At 62.6% G+C, this 17,792-nt stretch overlaps 2 protein-coding genes across 4 annotated transcripts; both read left to right on the top strand.

Annotated features, from left to right (window-relative positions):
• The first annotated feature begins 352 nt into the window (after positions 1–352).
• Positions 353–6,063, top strand: NEMP1 (nuclear envelope integral membrane protein 1). Of its 2 annotated transcripts, none has more exons than XM_054004752.1 (10): positions 353–554; positions 1,086–1,207; positions 2,147–2,357; positions 2,593–2,665; positions 2,768–2,861; positions 3,004–3,118; positions 3,281–3,506; positions 4,281–4,454; positions 4,662–4,870; positions 5,340–6,063. In XM_054004752.1, exons 1-9 carry the CDS (start codon positions 455–457, stop codon positions 4,867–4,869), a joined length of 1,323 nt encoding a protein of 440 aa, XP_053860727.1. In that variant the 5' UTR covers positions 353–454; the 3' UTR covers position 4,870; positions 5,340–6,063. The 2 variants fall into 2 exon arrangements, with proteins under 2 accessions (XP_053860727.1, XP_053860726.1); XM_054004751.1 differs by having other exon boundaries at positions 382–554; positions 3,281–3,326.
• Positions 6,064–7,526: 1,463 nt separating this feature from the next.
• Positions 7,527–15,800, top strand: MYO1A (myosin IA). Of its 2 annotated transcripts, XM_054004718.1 has the most exons (28): positions 7,527–7,649; positions 8,368–8,483; positions 8,666–8,760; positions 8,869–8,973; positions 9,076–9,122; positions 9,268–9,331; positions 9,676–9,774; positions 9,869–9,972; positions 10,051–10,198; positions 10,287–10,405; positions 10,489–10,575; positions 10,659–10,724; positions 10,837–10,941; positions 11,189–11,251; positions 11,359–11,559; positions 12,224–12,450; positions 12,527–12,727; positions 12,807–12,900; positions 13,019–13,168; positions 13,267–13,335; positions 13,590–13,676; positions 13,946–14,020; positions 14,124–14,258; positions 14,360–14,466; positions 14,535–14,667; positions 14,825–14,977; positions 15,048–15,175; positions 15,544–15,800. In XM_054004718.1, exons 1-28 carry the CDS (start codon positions 7,527–7,529, stop codon positions 15,665–15,667), a joined length of 3,225 nt encoding a protein of 1,074 aa, XP_053860693.1. In that variant the 3' UTR covers positions 15,668–15,800. The 2 variants fall into 2 exon arrangements, with proteins under 2 accessions (XP_053860693.1, XP_053860695.1); XM_054004720.1 differs by lacking the exon at positions 13,590–13,676.
• Positions 15,801–17,792: the final 1,992 nt, after the last annotated feature.

The following is a 17,792-nucleotide window of genomic DNA, read 5'->3' on the forward strand; positions in this document are numbered from 1 at the left end:
CCCACGCGTGACCCGTTCACACAAACAACGCGAGGCCGCGCCCTGATAGGCGGAGGCGGTTGTCAATCACGCTGGAGAAACGAGGGGGGTGGTGGGCGTGGCCTGTGGTGCCTGCGCTCTGATTGGTCGAGGGGCGAGTCTGTCGGAGCCGTTACCGGGGTGGGGCGTGGCCGTTGGGTCAAAGGCGGGCACGTTGGTCACCGTGGTAACCGAGGGTCGGAACGTGGCTTCTTCCGGCACGCGCACTGCTGATAGGTTAAAGGCACTGTCAATCAACGTGGCAGAAGCAGAGGGGCGGGAGCGAGAGCAAAGCTGAATTTTGATAGGTTAAACCAGCTGTCAATCGACGACAAAGCCCGGCGAGCGCCTCTCCTATTGGCTGTGGGCGCTCCCCGGCGGCCGGGCTGTGCGGGCGGCGGAAGCGGAAGCGGCCGGCGCAGCCGCGGCGGGAGGGATGAAACCGGCTCCGGGGCGGCGGCGGCGGCGGCTGCCGGGACTGCCCGTGCTGCTGTTCCTGCTCCTGCTCCTGCCCTTCCTGCCCCTGGAAGCTGCAGGTGCGCGGGGCAGCGGCGTCCATAGGCGGGGACCGGGGCGGCGACAGCTCCCGGGGCAGCATGGCGGGACAATGGGACCGGCGGCCGCGGGCCGCGGGGAGCTGCCCGGTGCCCGCTGAGAGGCACCTTGCGCCCCCGGGGAACCCTCTGAGCGCTTCCCGGGGCCTCCACGCTGAGGGGGTGGGTGCGGCCCGGTGGGACCGGGATTTCGTGTCCCCCGGTACAGTCGGGCCTTCGGTGCCAGTCGGGAGCCGCTTCACCTCGGGGGGCGAGTGCGTGCCCGGAGGCACCCTCGGTGTCGGTGAGCTCGGATTTTGGAGCTAGGAGTCGAGCCGGGAGGGACGCAGGGATGGGGCTGATCCCGACGGCGCCGGGCACGGGGTTATCCCAAAAAAGAACCGGAGGGCGAATTCCGAGCAAAACAGCGGAAATGGGGAACACGGCAAAGTGCAGCATCCCCGGGGAGGGAAAGCGTGGGGCGGGCGAAGCAGGGGGCAGCAGGGCCTGAACCCCTCCCCGTGTGCTTCCCAGGCTCCAAGGATGCGATCGTCCCGCTGCAGGAGGGCCACGGGGCGCAGTACCGGGAATCCCTGCGCTTCTGCCACACCAACACGCGCAGCCCGCGCTGGAACGACGTCTGGACCAGGACACAGGTGGGAGGAAGAGGAGGAGGAGGAGGAGGCAGCAGGTCGTCCCTGCTCCAGCCCCTCCATCCATCCACTCACAGAATCACTGGCTTGGAAGAGACCCTCGAGGTCATCGAGTCCAACCCAGCCCCAAGAGCTCAACTCAACCCTGGCGCCCAGTGCCACAGCCAGGCTTGTTTTAAACACACCCAGGGATGGTGACTCCACCACCTCCCCCCGGGCAGAACATTCCAGAACTTTATGACTGTGACATTCACGTTTTCTGGACAGAGATACATAACTCTGTCTCTCAGGAGAAGCACAGAGAGAAGAAAAGAAAGCAATTTTTGTACTAAATTCCACACAGAGAAAACAAAAGAACAGAGGTAAAGATTGCTTTCTTTTCTTCTCTCTCTGCTTCTGCTGAGAGACAGAGTTGTCTCTCTCTCCAGAAAATGTGAATGTCACATATGACTCTTCCAGTGAAAAACCTTTTCCTGATATTTACTAATACTAATTTTCCTAATATTTACTGTCAGAACAAGAGGACACAGCCTCAAGCTACGTCAGGGAAGGTACAGGTTGGATATTAGGAAAAAAAAATTTGCCTAAAGAATAATAAATACTGGAATTGTCTTCCCAGGGAGGTGGTAGAATCACTGTCTCTGTTGTGTTTAAAGAAAGACTGGACATGGCCCTTGGTGCTGTAGTTTAGTTGAGGTGTTAAGGCATGGGTTGGACTTGATCTTAGAGATCTCTTCCAACCTCGTTATTCTGTGGTATCCAACCTCTGGCTCCCTTGATGCAGCTTGAGACCCTGTCCTCTGGTTCTCTCAGTTCCTGGAGAAAGACACCGACCCCCACCTGACCACAGCCACCTTTGGGGAAGTTGTAGAGAGCAGTAAGGTCACCCCTGAGTCTCCTTTTCTGCAGGCTGAGCACCCCTGTCCCCTTCTCTCCCCGCAGATCCGCGTCACCAGCAGCCGGATGATCCGCGTCACCCAGGTGGACAGCGAGGAGGAGCTGGAGAAGTTCAGCGTGTGGAACGTGGTGTTCTCCTTCCTGAGGGGCAAGCTCAACGACACCAGCATCGACGTGGACCTCTACAGCAACAAAACCTGCCTCAAGGTCGAGCTGCTGGAGCCCGGCACCACCTACTCCGTCGTCCTCTTCCGACGTACGTCCCCTCCCCGCTGGGGGAAGGGGGGGCCTGGGGCTGCCCCGGGCACAGCAGGACGGGGCAGCTCATGCTCCAAGGATCCATTCCTTCCTCAGGAAGGGAATTTGGTCTGCAGAAGGAATTTGGGGCACTTGGAGGTCCCATCCCTGTCCTTTGTGACCCCGTGGCAGGTGGGAGCTTCCCACCGTGCTCCTCTCCACTGGGATTAATTTTTTAAATTTTTTTTTCACAGGTTTTGACCCTAAGCTGTTCCTTGTTTTTTTCCTGGGCCTGCTGTTGTTTTTCTGTGGGGACACAATGAGCAGGTGAGCCCCCTCCTTTCCCTGGGGGCTGCTGGGTGGGGGTGTTTGTGCACAGGTACCCATAAAACACCTGCTGTGATTGATTCCCTGCTGTGATCATTGCAGGAGCCAAATCTTCTACTACTCAGCTGGGATCAGTGTTGGCTTGTTGGCCTCGCTGCTTGTCCTCGTCTACATGATGTCCAAGGTCATGCCCAAGGTAGGTCTCACGTCTTGAGGGGGTCAGAGGCCTCGTAGCCCTTTCCATGCCTGTACTGGGATGGACTGGGTTTGGTACAGAGCAGCTCAGCACCTGGGGGAGGTATCCACAGCCTGCCTGCAACCCCCCTGTGCTCCCCCAGAAAAGCCCTGTGTACTTCCTGCTGGTTGGAGGTTGGTCCTTTTCCCTGTACCTGCTTCAGCTGATCTTCAAGAACCTGCAGGAGATCTGCAAGTCCTACTGGCAGTACCTGTTAGGTAGGTGGTGGGAGCTCTGAGATTCACCTGTTCACCAGGTGAACATCTCCTAGTGGAGCTGGGGAGCAATGCTGAGGCTCCCTGTCCCTGCTGGTGGTGTCAGGTTCTCCCTCATCCTCACGGAGCCCCCAATTTGTGCCCCATCCCTGTGCTCTCCCACAGGTTACCTGCTGTTTGTGGGCTTCCTGAGCTTCGCCGTGTGCTACAGGTACGGCCCCTTGGAGAACGAGCGCAGCATCAACCTCCTGTCCTGGGCCCTGCAGCTCCTGGGGCTGCTGCTGATGTACTCGGGCATCCAGATCCACCCCATCGCCCTGGGCCTGGTGCTCGTCGCTGTCTGCACCAAGAACCTGGATTACCCCTTGCAGTGGGCCTTTGCTGTCTACCGGTGAGGCCTGTGGGACCCCAGCGTGCTCACGGCTCCCAGCCGGGTCAGGATGAGCTGCTGGATGGAGCCTGTGCCACACAACGGGGTTGTTTTCACTGGGGGTTTGGGAGCGGGGTGGGTAACTGTGCCCTTTTGCCTCTGGGATTGGTACGGGAGAGGGTCCTTGGGAGCAAGGAGCACAGGCTAGAGGGGTGTGTTCCACTTCCCCACTGCCAGCTGGCCCTGGAGGTCAGAGCTCGGGCTGCCCCAGGGATTCATGTTCCAGGAGCTGGTTCTGCCCCAGGGATTCATATTCCAGGAGCTGGTTCTGCCCCAGGGATTCATGTTCCAGGAGCTGGTTCTCTCCTGGGAGCTTGGTCTGTCCCAGGAATTCCTGTCTCAGGAGCTGGTTCTGCTCCAGAGATTTGTGTGCCAGGAGCTGGTCCTGCTCCAGGAGCTGGTTCTGCCCTGGGAGCTGGTTCTGCCCCAGGGATTCACATTCCAGGAGCTGGTTCTGCCCCAGGGTTCCTGCCCCAGGAATTCCTGTCTCAGGAGCTGGTTCTTCCCCAGAGATTTGTGTGCCAGGAGCTGGTCCTGCCCAGGGGTTCTTTCCCTGGGAGGTGATCCTGCCTCAGCTGCTGGTCTTGCCTTGGAGTTCCTGCTCCAGGGATCCTGCCCTGGAGGGTGATCCTGCCCCAGGGGTTCTGTCCTGAGAGTTCCTGCCCTGGGGTCCTGCCCCAGGAGCTGGTCCCACCCCATCCAGGCAGGCATTAACTGGTGTTGCCCCCCTGGCAGGAGGGTGCAGAGTTCCAAGCTGGGCCCAACACCCCCTCGGCTGCTGACAGAGGAGGAATTTCAGCTCCAGGGTGAGGTGGAGACCCGCAAGGCCCTGGCAGAGCTGAGGAGCTTCTGCCAGAGCCCCGAATTCTCTGCCTGGACCACGGTGTCCCGCATCCAGTCTCCCAAAAGGTAACATCCCTGACAGCGAGCTCGGGATGGCCACCCTGTGTCCCTCTGTGCTGTCCCCTCTGTCCTTAGACACAGAGACACAGATCTGTGGTGTGTGGGGGGAAAGGATGGATAACACCAGGTCCCAGCAGCAAAATGCTTTACCTGTGTGTGTCAGGGCCTCTCCAGACACACCTGCCCAACGTGCTGCTCCATGGCTTCTCCCAGGTTTGCTGACTTTGTGGGTGGTGCTTCCCACGTCACCCCCAACGAGGTGTCAGCCCACGAGCGGGAATTCGGCCTGGAAAGTCTCTCCATTGACGAGCAGCTCTTTGAGGAGGATGATGATGATGAAGAGGAGGAAAACGTCAGTGACTCCTCTGGTGGGAATCAAAAGAGTGATTCCCTGCCCCGCAGCCATGTGGATGTCCAATGAGGTCAGCTGCCATGACCTGGCCAAGGAGCAGAACCACTGCTGGGCTGCTCCAGGCACGGTGGGGATGGACCCTGTGGGCATGGTCCTTTTGGGGATGCTCCTTGTGGGGATGGACCCCCTCTGGCAGGGAGAAAAGGGCTCTGACCTCCCTTCCCCTGCAGCTCCTGCCTGAGGCGTGGATGCTGTTGTCAGCACAGCTCTGGGTGTTGGGGGGGGTGGGACACATGGGAAGCCCCCCCCCAGGCTGGGAAGTCACCAGGATGCAGCCTGGACCCACCCCAACCTTTGCAGTGGATGTTTGTGAGCTCCCAGGGTGGCACCCCCGGGGCAGGGACCCCTTCCCAAAGCTGGGTGCTTATCTGGCTCCATCCCCCAGTGCCACAGGAGCTGCAGACAGGAGCCCCTTTCCCCTCGCTGGGCACTGGACAGCCTGGGGTGGGGATGGACCTTCCCCTCCATCTCCTGTGCAGGTGCCTGAGGGTGACACACACCAGAGGAACTTTGGACCTGTCCTGCTGGTACCTGCGTGCTCAGCACCTGCCTGGAGCCGTGGTGAGGGAGCTGCCAGTGACCTGCTCCTCCTCCTCCTGTTACAAATATGTCAGAGGACTCCAGCTGGTCGGGCCACACCTCTGCTTGGCTTCAATCCCGTGTGGATACCAAAAACTCCGTCGCTTCCTCGATGGAGCTGTGGAGCCTCGGGGCCTGCAGGCTGCCCCTGGAAGTGGTGTTGGGGTAGAGGCCGTGCTCAGCCCCCTCTCCCCATGCCAGAGCTGAGGATGAGTGTGGATGTGCTTCCTCCCTGCCTCACTGCCCTTCTCCTGCTGTTACTCCTCTCCCAGTGGGTGTGAGCATGGACTGAGGGTGACCCCACTGATATTCCAGTGGGGAACTCTGGGGAGCTCTGCCAAAGCCCAAAGCTGGAGGGGACACCCCAATCTATGCAACTTCCTAAGCAATAACGCTGCCCTCACCTCCTCGCAGTGTCTCAGCTGCCCTGGGGATGCCCAGCCCAGCCCCTACCTCACCTGGAGCTTCTGCCATCAGTTTGTCCCAGTCCCAGGTCTGTCCCTGTCCCTGTCCCAGCCCTTGTGCTTTCCTCCCTGCTCAGGTGTGAGCTGTCTGTTACTTCATTCCCCCCCGCCTCAGCGTGGTGGATGACTGATTATATTTTTAATAAAGATGTATTTTTTAGGTCCTGAGCCTCATTTGTTCGTCCTGCTCTGACCCCAGGGCTCAGCCACCTGTGGGAGTTCATTCTTCTGGGGATGATGTGTGGGGACACAACCACCCCTGGGTGACACATTCCCTGGCTGGGCTGGGACCAGGTGTGCTTCCCTGGGGACAGGTGTCCTCCTTGGGGACAGGTGTCCTCCTCGGAGCAGCCCTGAACATTCCCAGTTCTCCAGCCCCAGCTATTCCCGGTTCTCCAGCTCTGTACCTTGCCCCTGTTTCCCGCAGCCCAGGAGAGGAAGCTCCCTTTGTTTGCTCGGCTCCAGGATTTTCCCTGCTTGTTCCTGCTCTGAGCTGCCGGGTGGGGAAGGCTGAGCCGGGACCGCAGGCAGGGGCTGTAGCCGGCGGCACTCTTGGGGTTGATCCCCGCTGGCTGCTCCTTCGTGCCTCAGTTTCCCCATCTGGGAGCTCTGGGGGAGGGCCCTGCGGCCCTTCCTCCCCTCCGTGGGCCGGACGGGGCCAGCACCGGGCGCTGGGCTGGGCTGAGCCCGCCGGTTCCGGGGCAGCTCCAGCTGAAGCCACTCCAGCAGCTGCTGCTCCGCGACCGGAGGTGAGTCGGGGACCCAGAGAGCAGCTGAAGCGCCCGAGCCCCCCAGTCCTCAGCTGGATGGGGGTACCCTGTCCCCACAACCCGCATACCAGAGCACCTTCATCCCGCGGGGCGTGGGGACCAGGTGTCATTGGGAGCCCCGGGGTGAGCCCAGCGCTGTCCTGGAGCTGCGGGGGGCTCTTGCTCTGGCTCCCACCCGTGGCTGCTGACCCTGGGGTCTCACCCAGCAGCACGGGGGGCTCAGACCCCTGGAGGGCTCTGCCATCTCTAGAGGCTGCTGGTGCAACCTCCATCACCCTTTTTGCCCCATATTTCCCCACCTTCTCGGCGCTCGTGAACTTTCCCCGGGGCACCGATAAGTGGGGCTGGGTTTACAGCCCTGCGCTCCAGCTGTAAAGTGGGGGTGAAGGTCACCCCCAGGAACGTGACTGCGCTGTCACAGACAGGTGAGAGATGGAGGAGAGTGGGGGGAAAGCAGCTCCCGGGGGTGACCTGTCGGGGGGCTTGGGCTCCCCTCCCCGCCTCGGCTTCCCCCTGCCAGGAAGGAGGGAGGAAATGGAGGCTGAATTAATCCCTGCCCCAAGAATAGGGACCAGGTGTCCGCATTTCCTGCCCGAGTCCTCGCTTCCCCCCAGCATCCGGCTGCCCCCAGCCCCACCACGGGGTCCTGGGCACCAGGATACCCCGGGAAGGTGCCCCCCGTGCCTCCGTGGGTGTGTGGCTGCCTTGTCCCCTATCCCCAGAGTTGGGGGGAGCACCCAAGATCCCAGAGACTGCTGAGGACCTGGTGGGGAGTTTTGGGGTGGGGGCTGCGTGTCCGTGGCTGCAGCCCCCGCCCCGTGCTGTGTCCCAGCTGCCCCGGAGCTGCCCGGCCATGGAAGGCGCCTCCTCGCTGCTGGACGCCGAGGCCGTCGCGGACCTGGTGCTGCTGGACCCGCTGACCGAGGAGTCGCTGGTCCAGACGCTGCAGGAGCGATTCCGCCGCCGCGACATCTACGTGGGCAGCGGGACGGGGGGGTTTGGGGGGGCGCGACAGGGGCTGCTGGTGTGGGAGTGGGATATGGGGTCTGGGATGGGGATTGGCAGGGCTATAGGGTCTGGAATGGGGAATGGGATATGGGGTCTGGGATGGGGATTGGCAGGGCTATAGGGTCTGGAATGGGGAATGGGATATGGGGTCTGGGATAGGGATTGGCAGGGCTGCAGGGTCTGGGATGGGGGGGTGAGATATGGGGTCTGGGATGGGGAATGGGATATGGGTTCTGGGATGGGGATATGGGATATGGGTTCTGGGATGGGGATTGGCAGGGCTGCAGGGTCTAGGATGGGGAATGGGATATGGGGTATGTGATGGGAAGAGGATATGGGGTCTGGGATAGGGAATGGGAAGGCTGCAGGGTCTGGGTTGGGGAATGGGAGGGCTTCAAGGTGAGCAGGATATGGGGTCTGGGTTGGGGAAAAGGATCCCCAACTCCCAGGAAAGTGGGAGAATTGCAGAGTCTGGAGTGGGGAGCAGGATATGGAGTCTGGGATTGGGAGCAGGAGAACTTTGGGGTCCAGAATGGGAACAGGTAATGTGGCTTGGTATGCGAAGTGGGAGGGCTGCAGGGTCGAGGGTGAGGAATGGGATTTGGGGTCTGGGATGAGGAGAAGGATCTGGGATGAGGATGGGGAGCACCAGGACCTCCCGACCCCTCATCCCTGCTGTCCCACAGACATACATCGGGAATGTGGTGATCTCGGTGAACCCATACCAGTCCCTGCCCATCTACACCCCGGAGAAGGTGGAGGAGTATCGCAACTGCAGCTTCTTCGCCGTGAAGCCCCACATGTGAGCACGGGGAGGCTGGTGGTGCCCTTGGTCCTTTGGATTGTGTCACTCTTGGGCAATCCCAAGATGTTGGGGTCTAAGAGAATGCACCTGGGGCAACACCACAGCCACAACGGGGAGCTCGTGACATTTCCTGAAGCCCTCACATGGCTCCGGCCCCTTCCAACCCCTCTTGCCCGCAGCTATGCCATCGCTGACGATGCCTATCGCTCGCTGCGGGACCGGGACAGGGACCAGTGCATCCTCATCACCGGCGAGAGCGGCGCCGGCAAGACAGGTACAGCCAGGGCTGCAAGGCGGGCTCAGGGCAGTGCGAGGGGCCGGTGGGGTGAGGGGCACAGCCCCAGCGCCCACGACCCCACAGCAATGACCCCCTCGCCGGCAGAGGCCAGCAAGCTGGTGATGTCCTACGTGGCAGCCGTGAGCAGCAAAGGGGAGGAGGTGGACAAGGTGAAGGAGCAGCTCCTGCAGTCCAACCCTGTGCTGGAGGGTGAGTGCCCGACATCCTGAGCCCCGCCTCCCGCATCCCGGACCTGCCAGGGCTCGGCGCTGTCCCCCCGGACCGCACCGTAACCCCCCTCCTCTCCTGCAGCCTTTGGGAACGCCAAGACTGTCCGGAATGACAACTCCTCCCGATTTGTGAGTGACCTGGGGACGGGGGCTGGACCCTGCTGGGGCCATGCGGGCCCTGATGGGGCTGGGAGCACAGAGGGGATGGGGCTGGGGGGAATGGAGCTGCCAGTCCCACCAGGACCCCCTCCCCTGACCCAGCCCCCTCCCCCAGGGCAAGTACATGGACATTGAGTTCGACTTCAAGGGCGAGCCCCTGGGAGGGGTCATCAGCAACTGTGAGTACCCACCACCCATCCCGGGGGTTCCACTCCACACACCCCAGTGACACTGACCCTGTGGGAAATTGATTTGTAGAAAATTCTCAAAACCTGACAGGAGGTTGACATAGTGTGCATCTGTATACAAGCCTTGAAATAAAAAACACTGACTTAAAAAAAACGTAGAATGAGACAGACATTGTTGAGAGAGAAACAGAACTAAAAACGAATTTCAAATTATAGCCTTGCAAAAAAAGGCTTCGTGAAGCTTTGCAAAATTCGGAGAATTTGCAGAATACATTATTAAATTATTCATGTTAAATTATTAACATGACTTAATCTAACATGACCCCTCCCTGCAGACCTGCTGGAGAAATCCCGCATTGTCCGGCACGTGAAGGGCGAGAGGAACTTCCACATCTTCTACCAGCTCCTGGCTGGGGCCTCACCACAGCTGCTCCGTAGGTCCAGACCCCACGGTGTGGGGGATTTGGAGGTGGAACAGGAGCTGGGGAGGATCATGGCTGAACTGCCACCTCCTCTCCCCTCTGCCAGAGCAGCTGAAGCTCCGCCAGGACTGTGGGCACTATGGATACCTGAACCGGGAGGGTTCCAACCTGCCCGGCATGGATGATGCAGCCAACTTCCACACCATGCAGGTACCCACGGGAAAACAGGACCCTCCCCAAAAATCCTGGAGCCCACCCCATCCCCTGAGCTGTTGTGTCCATCCCCAGGATGCCATGAGGATCATCGGCTTCTCGCCCGCCGAGGTGACAGAGCTGCTGCAGGTGACGGCCGTGGTGCTCAAGCTGGGCAACGTCCAGCTGAGCAGCAGCTTCCAGGCCAGCGGGATGGAGGCCTGCAGCATCACCGAGCCCCAGGGTAGGGATGGGGGATAGGGATGGGAATGGGGGGTGGGGGGACCCCCTCAGCCCCTCCTTGGCTCTGGCACCGCCGTCTCCTCACACAGAGCTGCGGGAGATCTGCGAGCTGATCGGGCTGGACCCCGGCACGCTGGAGCGGGCGCTGTGCTCCCGCACGGTGAAGGCGCGGGATGAGACGGTGCTCACCACCCTCACTGTCCCCCAGGTGAGCAGGACCACCCCCAGCCGTGGGGCTGATGCCTGGCAGCCCCCCATGAGCTGGCACCAGCCCCTCTCCCCTCTCCCCAGGGCTACTACGGCCGGGACGCGCTGGCCAAGAACATCTACAGCCGCCTCTTCAACTGGGTGGTGAATCGTATCAATGCCAGCATCCAGGTGAGCTCCAGGGGATCCTGGAGCGCCTGCAGGACCCTGGACCCCCACCCCACACAGGGCTCAACACCCCATTATCTCCCCAGGTGAAGTCGGACAAGCAGAGGAAGGTGATGGGCGTCCTGGACATCTACGGCTTTGAGATCTTCCAGGTGAGTGAAGGATCCACCAGGCCCCGTTCAGGGGGTTGGGAAAAGCATTTGAGACCCGGGGCAGGGCCGGGGGCTCGGGAAGCAGCTGCCACACAGGACCCTTCTCCCGCAGGACAACGGCTTTGAGCAGTTCATCATCAACTACTGCAACGAGAAGCTGCAGCAGATCTTCATCCTGATGACGCTGAAGGAGGAGCAGGAGGAATACATCCGAGAGGTACCTCCAGCCCCTGCCAGAGCACGGCCTCAAGGAGTTTCGGCCCCCCGGGATGCGGACGTGCTGGAGACGGCTCCGCCGCACGTCCCTCCCTCGCCCCGCTCCCTGCCGAGGCACATTCAATGGCAGGAAGGGATTCGGGATCCTCATCCCCGTGGCCGGACATCCGGTTCCTGCCCCACATCAGCAGGGTGTCCATGGGGCAGGCTCTGGGTTATCCGTGTGTCTGACCCACATCTGCTCTCAGGGCATCCAGTGGACCCCGGTGGAGTTTTTCGACAACAGCATCATCTGCAACTTGATTGAGAACGTGAGTTGCCCACCCAGTGCTGGGATCTTGGGCTTCCAGCTCCCCCCACAGCCCAAACTGGGACCCTCTGGGGCTGGTTTGGGGTGACACCATCCACCATGGCACAGAGCACCACCGGGATCCTGGCCATGCTGGATGAGGAGTGCCTGCGGCCCGGCGTGGTCAACGAGGACACCTTCCTCACCAAACTCAACCAGCTCTTGGCCACGCACAAGCACTACGAGAGCAAGGAGACGCAGAACGCCCGGCGTGTCACCGACAGCAGCCTGCCACCGCGCTGCTTCCGCATCCACCACTACGCCGGCAAGGTCCGGCAACGCCGGCTCCTCTTCCCAGTGCCACACTCTTATCCCAGCACTCTGATCCTCTTCCCAGTGCCTCAATCCTCTTGCCAGAGCCCTGATCCTCTTCCCAGCACCCTGATCCTCTTCCCAGTGCCACACTTCTCATCCCAGCACTCTGATCCTCTTCCCTGTACCTCAATCCTCTTCCCAGCACTCTGATCCTCTTCCCAGAGCCCTGATCCTCTTCCCAGCACTCTGATCCTCTTCCCAGCACTCTGATCCTCTTCCCAGCACTCTGATCCTCTTCCCAGTACCCTGATCCTCTTCCCAGAGCCCTGATCCTCTTCCCTGTGTCCAAATCCTCTTCCCTGTGCCCAAATCCTCTTCCCAGAGCCCTGATCCTCTTCCCAGACCCCTGATCCTCTTCCCTGTGCCCCAACCCTCTTCCCAGACCCCTGATCCTCTTCCCAGCGCCCTGGTCCTCTTCCCAGCACCCCAGACCTTTTCTCAGCACCCCAATTCTCCTCCCAGCACCCCAGTTCTCTTCCCAGTGCCTCAGTTCTCTTCCCAGTGCCCCGCTCCCCTTCCCAGCTGTGCACAGGAGATGTGGGGCTGGACTGGGAGCAGGCTGGAGATGCTGCACCGTGCCCCACTCCCTGCCCGGGTGCTGACCCCACTGCCCCCCCAGGTGACCTACAACGTGACGGGCTTCATCGAGAAGAACAACGACCTGCTCTTCCGCGACCTCTCGCAGGCCATGTGGGCGGCCCGGCACGCGCTGCTGCGCTCGCTCTTCCCCGAGGGAGACCCCCAGAAGGTCTCCCTCAAGCTGCCCCCCACTGCAGGCTTCCAGTTCAAGTCATCCGTGGCAATGCTGATGAAGAACCTCTACTCCAAGAACCCCAACTACATCAGGTAGCGGCCCCAGCAGAGACCCCCGGGGGTGGCTCCGGCGCCCCAAACCCCCCCAAACCACCGCTGCGCCCCGCAGGTGCATCAAACCCAACGACACCAAGTCAGCCATGGTGTTCACGCCGGAGCTGGTGCTGGCACAGGTCCGGTACCTGGGGCTGATGGAGAACGTGCGGGTGCGGCGGGCGGGCTACGCCTTCCGCCAGCTCTACGGCCCCTTCCTGCAGCGCTACAAGATGCTCAACCCCCGCACGTGGCCCCGCTGGGACGGTGGGGACAGGTACGGGGCTGGCACGGACCGTGAGGGTCAGGGGGCTGCCGGGGGGGCTCTGACCGGCCTCGTCTCTGCCGCGGTGCAGGGAGGGGACCGAGGTGCTGCTGGCAGATCTGGCGTTCCCCGCCGAGGAGCTGGCGTTCGGCCACACCAAGATCTTCATCCGCTCGCCACGCACTGTGAGTCTGGGAATGGGGGAGTCCAGGGGGGGGATCCAGACTTGTCCTGGGAGTTCCCGGTGATGCCACAGCCCCTGGGGCTGCTCAGTGAGCCAGCGCTTGCCGTGGTTGTCCCCAGCTCTTCGACCTGGAGCGGCGGCGCCAGGAGCGCGTGGCCCAGCTCGCCACCCTCATCCAGAAGACGTTTCGGGGCTGGCGGTGCCGGACCCAGTACCAGCTGATGCGCAAGAGCCAGATCCTCATCTCTGCCTGGTTCCGTGGCCACAGGGTGAGGACAGGGCAGGTCCTGGCCATGCTTCCCCTGCCCATCCCTCTCTCCCTCTGGTTCTCCAAGCCCACCCACCTCACCCCCTTGTTCCCCCGCAGCAAAAGAACCGGTACAAGCAGATGAAGCGGTCAGCACTGATCCTGCAGGCTTATGCACGGGGCTGGAAGGTGAGGGCTGGGCAGCCCCAGGGCCGCCATGGGACTGGCCTGGTGTGAGGGAGCAGGGTGGGTGGGGACAGGGGCTCTGCGTGCCCCACGGTGGGACCAGGAGCTCCGTGTGTCCCACGGTGGGACCAGATTCACCCTCATCTCCTCTCCCCGTCTTTTCTCCTTCTCTCCTGCCTCTCTCCTGCCTCTCCCCTCTCGCTCCATGTCTGTGTTGGTGTCTCCCCCTCGGGCTCCCTGGGCTCTCACCCCCACAGTCTCGCCGGCTCCTCCGGGAGCTGAAGTCCCAGTGCCGACGTCACGCGGCCGCCACCACCATCGCCGCTCACTGGAGAGGGTACCAGGTAACGGGGCCACGCGCCCTCAGGCCACCTCTGTCCTGCTGTCCGTGCCGCTGTGTCCGGGCTGTCTGTCTGTCTGCCCACCCTGTCGGGCTGGAGCCTCTGTCCTCTCCACTGGAGCCAAACAGGGAAGGGGGATGTGGGGGATGAGGGGGATGTGGGGGATGACGGGGACGTGGGGGATGAGGGGGACGTGGGGGTTGGGACACCCTTGAACTTTGTGGGGCTGGTGGTGGCGTCCGGTGTCCTCACTGCTGGCGCTGTCCCCGCAGGCACGCAGGACCTACAGGAAATATTTCCGTTCCAACGCCAGCACCTGCCTGGCCAACTTCATCTACCGGCGACTGGTGAGTGGGGCTGGGGGAGAGGGGCCCACGGTGCCTCCCCAGCCCCCTGCCCTGCTGGATGCCCCTGTCCTCTCCTGACCCCCTGCCGCGTTGTCACCCCCAGGTGCAGAGGTACCTGGTGGGGCTGGCAAAGAACCTCCCGCCGCTGTCGGTGACGGACCGGACCTGGCCCCCGGCGCCGTACAGGTTCCTGGATGACGCCAACCAGGAGCTGAAGAACATCTTCTACCACTGGAAGGTGGGAGCAGGGGGAGATGGGGAGAATTCCAGGTGGGATCTGGCTGTGCCAGCTCACCCGAGAGGTCTTTGGCGGCACCAAATCGCCCCCTCCCTCGGCAGTGCAAGAAGTACCGGGACCAGCTGCCGGCGTCGCGCCGGGCCCAGCTGCAGGCCAGGCTCTGCGCCAGCGAGCTCTTCAAGGACAAGAAGACCCTGTACCCCAAAAGGTGCCAGGGCAGGGGGCTGGGGGTGCAGGGGAGCTCAGGGCAGCAGTGGCTGATGGCCTCGTCCCCAGCCTGCAGCAGCCCTTCCGCGGGGAGTACCTGGGGCTGAAGCAGAACCCCAAGTACCAGAAGCTCCACGCCGTGGCCAAGGACAAGCTGGTGATGGCCGACACCGTGAGGAAGGTGAACAGGGCTAATGGAAAGGTGAGATCCTGCTTTGACCCCGTGCCCTGGGCAGGGGGAGGGCACACAGGGCCACCGTGACCCCCGGTTCTTGGTGACCCCCTGCCCACACTGATGCTCTGCCCATGCTGATGCCCTGCCCACGTTGACCCCCACCCACGTGGACCCCCACCCACAGACAGTCCCGCGCCTGCTGCTCCTCACCACCGAGCACCTGGTCCTGGCTGACCCCAAGGCCGCCCAGCCCAAGAGCGTGCTCAGCCTCAGTGACATCCGTGGCGTCTCAGTCACCCGCTTCTCCGACGGCTTCCTGGCCCTGCACCTCAAGGAGGTACCTGGGGAGGGGGGCCCTGGGGGCTCAGGGGGTCCCCAGCAGGGCTGACCGCCCGCTTGCCCCACAGGTCTCCACAGTGGGGGCCAAGGGCGACTTTCTGCTGGTCAGTGACCACCTCATCGAGCTGGTCACCCGCCTGCACCAGACCTTCGAGGCCACCACGGGACAGGCGCTGCCCCTGCACATCACTGACAGGTGTGGGCGGGGCTTTGGTGGGCGTGGTTGCAGTGGGTGTGGTTACAGTGGGTGGAGCCTGAAAGGTGGGGCAGGACAGGGCTGGGACACAGAGGGCGTGGCTTCTGTGGGTGGGGCTACCTTGGGTGGGGCCGGGAGGGTGGGGTTAATGTGGGTGGGGTTATTGTGGGTGGGACAGGGTGGTGCCCAGGGTGGGATTGAGGCGGGGGTGGAGCCTCCAAGGGTGGGGCACCGAAGCCGCTGAGGAGTGGGTGTAACCAAGGCAGCTCATTGGGCAATGAGGGGATGGGCGTGGCCGTGTCCCCCTCCCACCTCTCCATCCTGGCCCCTCCCCATCCGAACCCCTCCCCTCCATCCTCCCCTCCCAGGTTCTCCACCCGCTTCCCAAAGGGCGACGTGTCCATCACCGTGGTGGAGTCGCCCAAGGCCGGCACCAACGGCCCCGTCTGCAAGAAAAAGGGCAGCAACAAGATGGAGGTCCTGGTGCACTGAGGGGACCCTCGCCCCTCAGCAGGACCCCCACCCTCACACCCGACCCCGCCTTGTGTCATCCCCCACCCCTGTGGGTGCTGGCAGCACCCAGGCATCGCTCCAAACCCATTAAAAGGATGCTGAGGTGTCGGTACCAGGGTGGTGTCACCCCGTTGCAGGCGGGGTGGGACCTCAGGACACAGTGCCCAAGCCGGGGGGCACAGCCCAGCCCGGTGATGTAGCCCCTCACCCTGGCCTCCTGCTTTTCCTGACTTTTCCTGATGCCTGATTGCAGCCAGCGCTCAGCTAGTGGTGATTGGAAAGGCTCCAAATTGTGGCCACTTTTCCCATCAAGTGGCTCACAGCTCATGCTGCTTCAGAGGCAATTTCTTGGCGGCCGTGGGTGGCTGCATGTGAGGTCCCTGTCATCCTCCTGCCTGCACTGGATGTCCTTGTCCCCCTGCCCAGGGTCTCCCCACCCTGCTGCAGGACACCCGTGCAGGGGCTGGTGCTGGAGCTGCTCTTGGGGACCAGGGATGTGGAGAATGGGATAAAAGGAAGTCAGTGCACAGCCCCAGTGATGCTGCAGCCCAGGACCCGTGGGACCTCCATCAATCCGGCTCCCCCCAGGTGCCTCAGGACCCCCATCACGACCCCCATCAGTCCTGCAGTGCCCAGGACTCTCTGGACCCCCACCATTCCTGCAGCTCTCAGGATCTGCCAGTTCTCCAGCCTTGAGAATCCTCAGGAGCCGCATCAGCCCTGCAGCCCCCAGGTCCTTCAGGAGCTCCATCAGTCCTTCAACCCCCCAGGATCCATGGGACCCCCGCAGGCTCCAGGACCTGCAGAACCCCTGCCAGCCCCCAGAACCCTCCAGACCCCCATCAGTCCTCCAGCCCCCTGAACCCTCAGGACTCCCACCAGTCCTGCAGCCCCCAGGACCCCCGTGACAGGGTCTCCCCTGCTTTGCTGCCTTTCCCCCCGTGCACTCATCAGGCTCTTGAAGAGGGTTTTTATCCTGTCCCCACACATCACCCGCGTTACCTTCGGGAGCTGCCAACTCCCCGTCACGTCACCATCAGCACCAGCTCCCAGGTGGGCCCCGGAGCTCAGTTTGTCGTGCAGGGGGAGCGTGTGCGGGCAGCTCCCGCACGTGGGGGGGGCACGTGCGTGTGCGCGGTGACACTTTGGTGGCCTGGCCGTGTCCCAGCACCGAGGGCTCCCCGCTCTCCGCCGCGGGCTCCGTCACGTCCCAGCACAGGGACCTTCCCCCGGCGAGGGGCGAGAGCCGTAAACAAGCCCGGGGCACCGCGGCTCTTCACAGCTGCGTCGCACTTGGCATCGCACAAGTAGGTGTTATTAATTAATTAGACCGTCTCTGGCCAGGCTCCGATTTAATTAACGTTCCCGGCACTGCAGATGCTGCCCTGCCCCGGGCTGTGTTGCCACGTGAGCCGCCGCTGCCGGCCGCTTTCCCGAGGGGCTGCCGCAGCCACCGGAGCAGTCGCCGCTGCCTGTTGCTCGGGATGGAGTCCTTGGCTCTCATTTGTTGGCCCAGCCGTTCCCTCTTTCCTTGTGCCCCTCTGCTTTCCCCCAAATTTTCCTCCCCGTCTTCCACCTGGGCACATCCTGGCGCAAGAGCGGGCAGGCCGGGCACGCTGCAATGGGGCAGGGTGTGAGGTGCGTGCGAGTGTGTGTGTGTGTGTGTGTGTGTGTGTGTGGGCACACCTGCGCTTGTGTGTGCAGGTGAACGCGTGCGTGCATCGCGTGGGCACGGTGGGAGCCTGGCCCATCCCCTCTCCCCCGTGAGACCCCCAAACCCTGGCTGCAGAGCCCAGCATCCAGCCAGGACCCTTCCTCCATGCGTGTCCCCACACGTGCCAGCAGGCACATGGTGACGTCCCCACAATGAGGGGCCGGGGGCTGCGTGGGCACGGTGCCCGTGCGCTGACCCCCCACCCGGGGGTGCCTGCGTGGGCACGCGTGTGCCGCTGTGTGACTCCGCGTGTGTGACGAGCGCTGTCGGTGTCACGGTGCCTGCGTGGGCGTGAAGCTGCAGGGTGGGGGTACCACCCCACCGGCCCCCATTGGCGGCTCTCCTCTTGCCCACCCACGCCGTGCCATGGGCAGAGCCCCTTATTTAGCG

This window comes from Vidua macroura, unplaced genomic scaffold (assembly GCF_024509145.1).
Source record: "Vidua macroura isolate BioBank_ID:100142 unplaced genomic scaffold, ASM2450914v1 whyUn_scaffold_107, whole genome shotgun sequence".
Taxonomy (NCBI): domain Eukaryota; kingdom Metazoa; phylum Chordata; class Aves; order Passeriformes; family Viduidae; genus Vidua; species Vidua macroura.

What these genes read in the sequence shown, in the direction of transcription:
- NEMP1 (XM_054004752.1), top strand. Translation starts at nt 455, where the DNA reads ATGAAACCGGCTCCGGGGCGGCGGCGGCGGCGGCTGCCGGGACTGCCC. An exon ending in TGTGGGGACACAATGAGCAG is followed by an intron (nt 2,666 to 2,767) that starts GTGAGCCCCCTC and finishes TGATCATTGCAG; the next exon opens with GAGCCAAATCTTCTACTACT. An exon ending in CTACTGGCAGTACCTGTTAG is followed by an intron (nt 3,119 to 3,280) that starts GTAGGTGGTGGG and finishes GCTCTCCCACAG; the next exon opens with GTTACCTGCTGTTTGTGGGC.
- MYO1A (XM_054004718.1), top strand. Translation starts at nt 7,527, where the DNA reads ATGGAAGGCGCCTCCTCGCTGCTGGACGCCGAGGCCGTCGCGGACCTG. An exon ending in GAGCGGCGCCGGCAAGACAG is followed by an intron (nt 8,761 to 8,868) that starts GTACAGCCAGGG and finishes CCTCGCCGGCAG; the next exon opens with AGGCCAGCAAGCTGGTGATG. An exon ending in ATGACAACTCCTCCCGATTT is followed by an intron (nt 9,123 to 9,267) that starts GTGAGTGACCTG and finishes CCCCTCCCCCAG; the next exon opens with GGCAAGTACATGGACATTGA.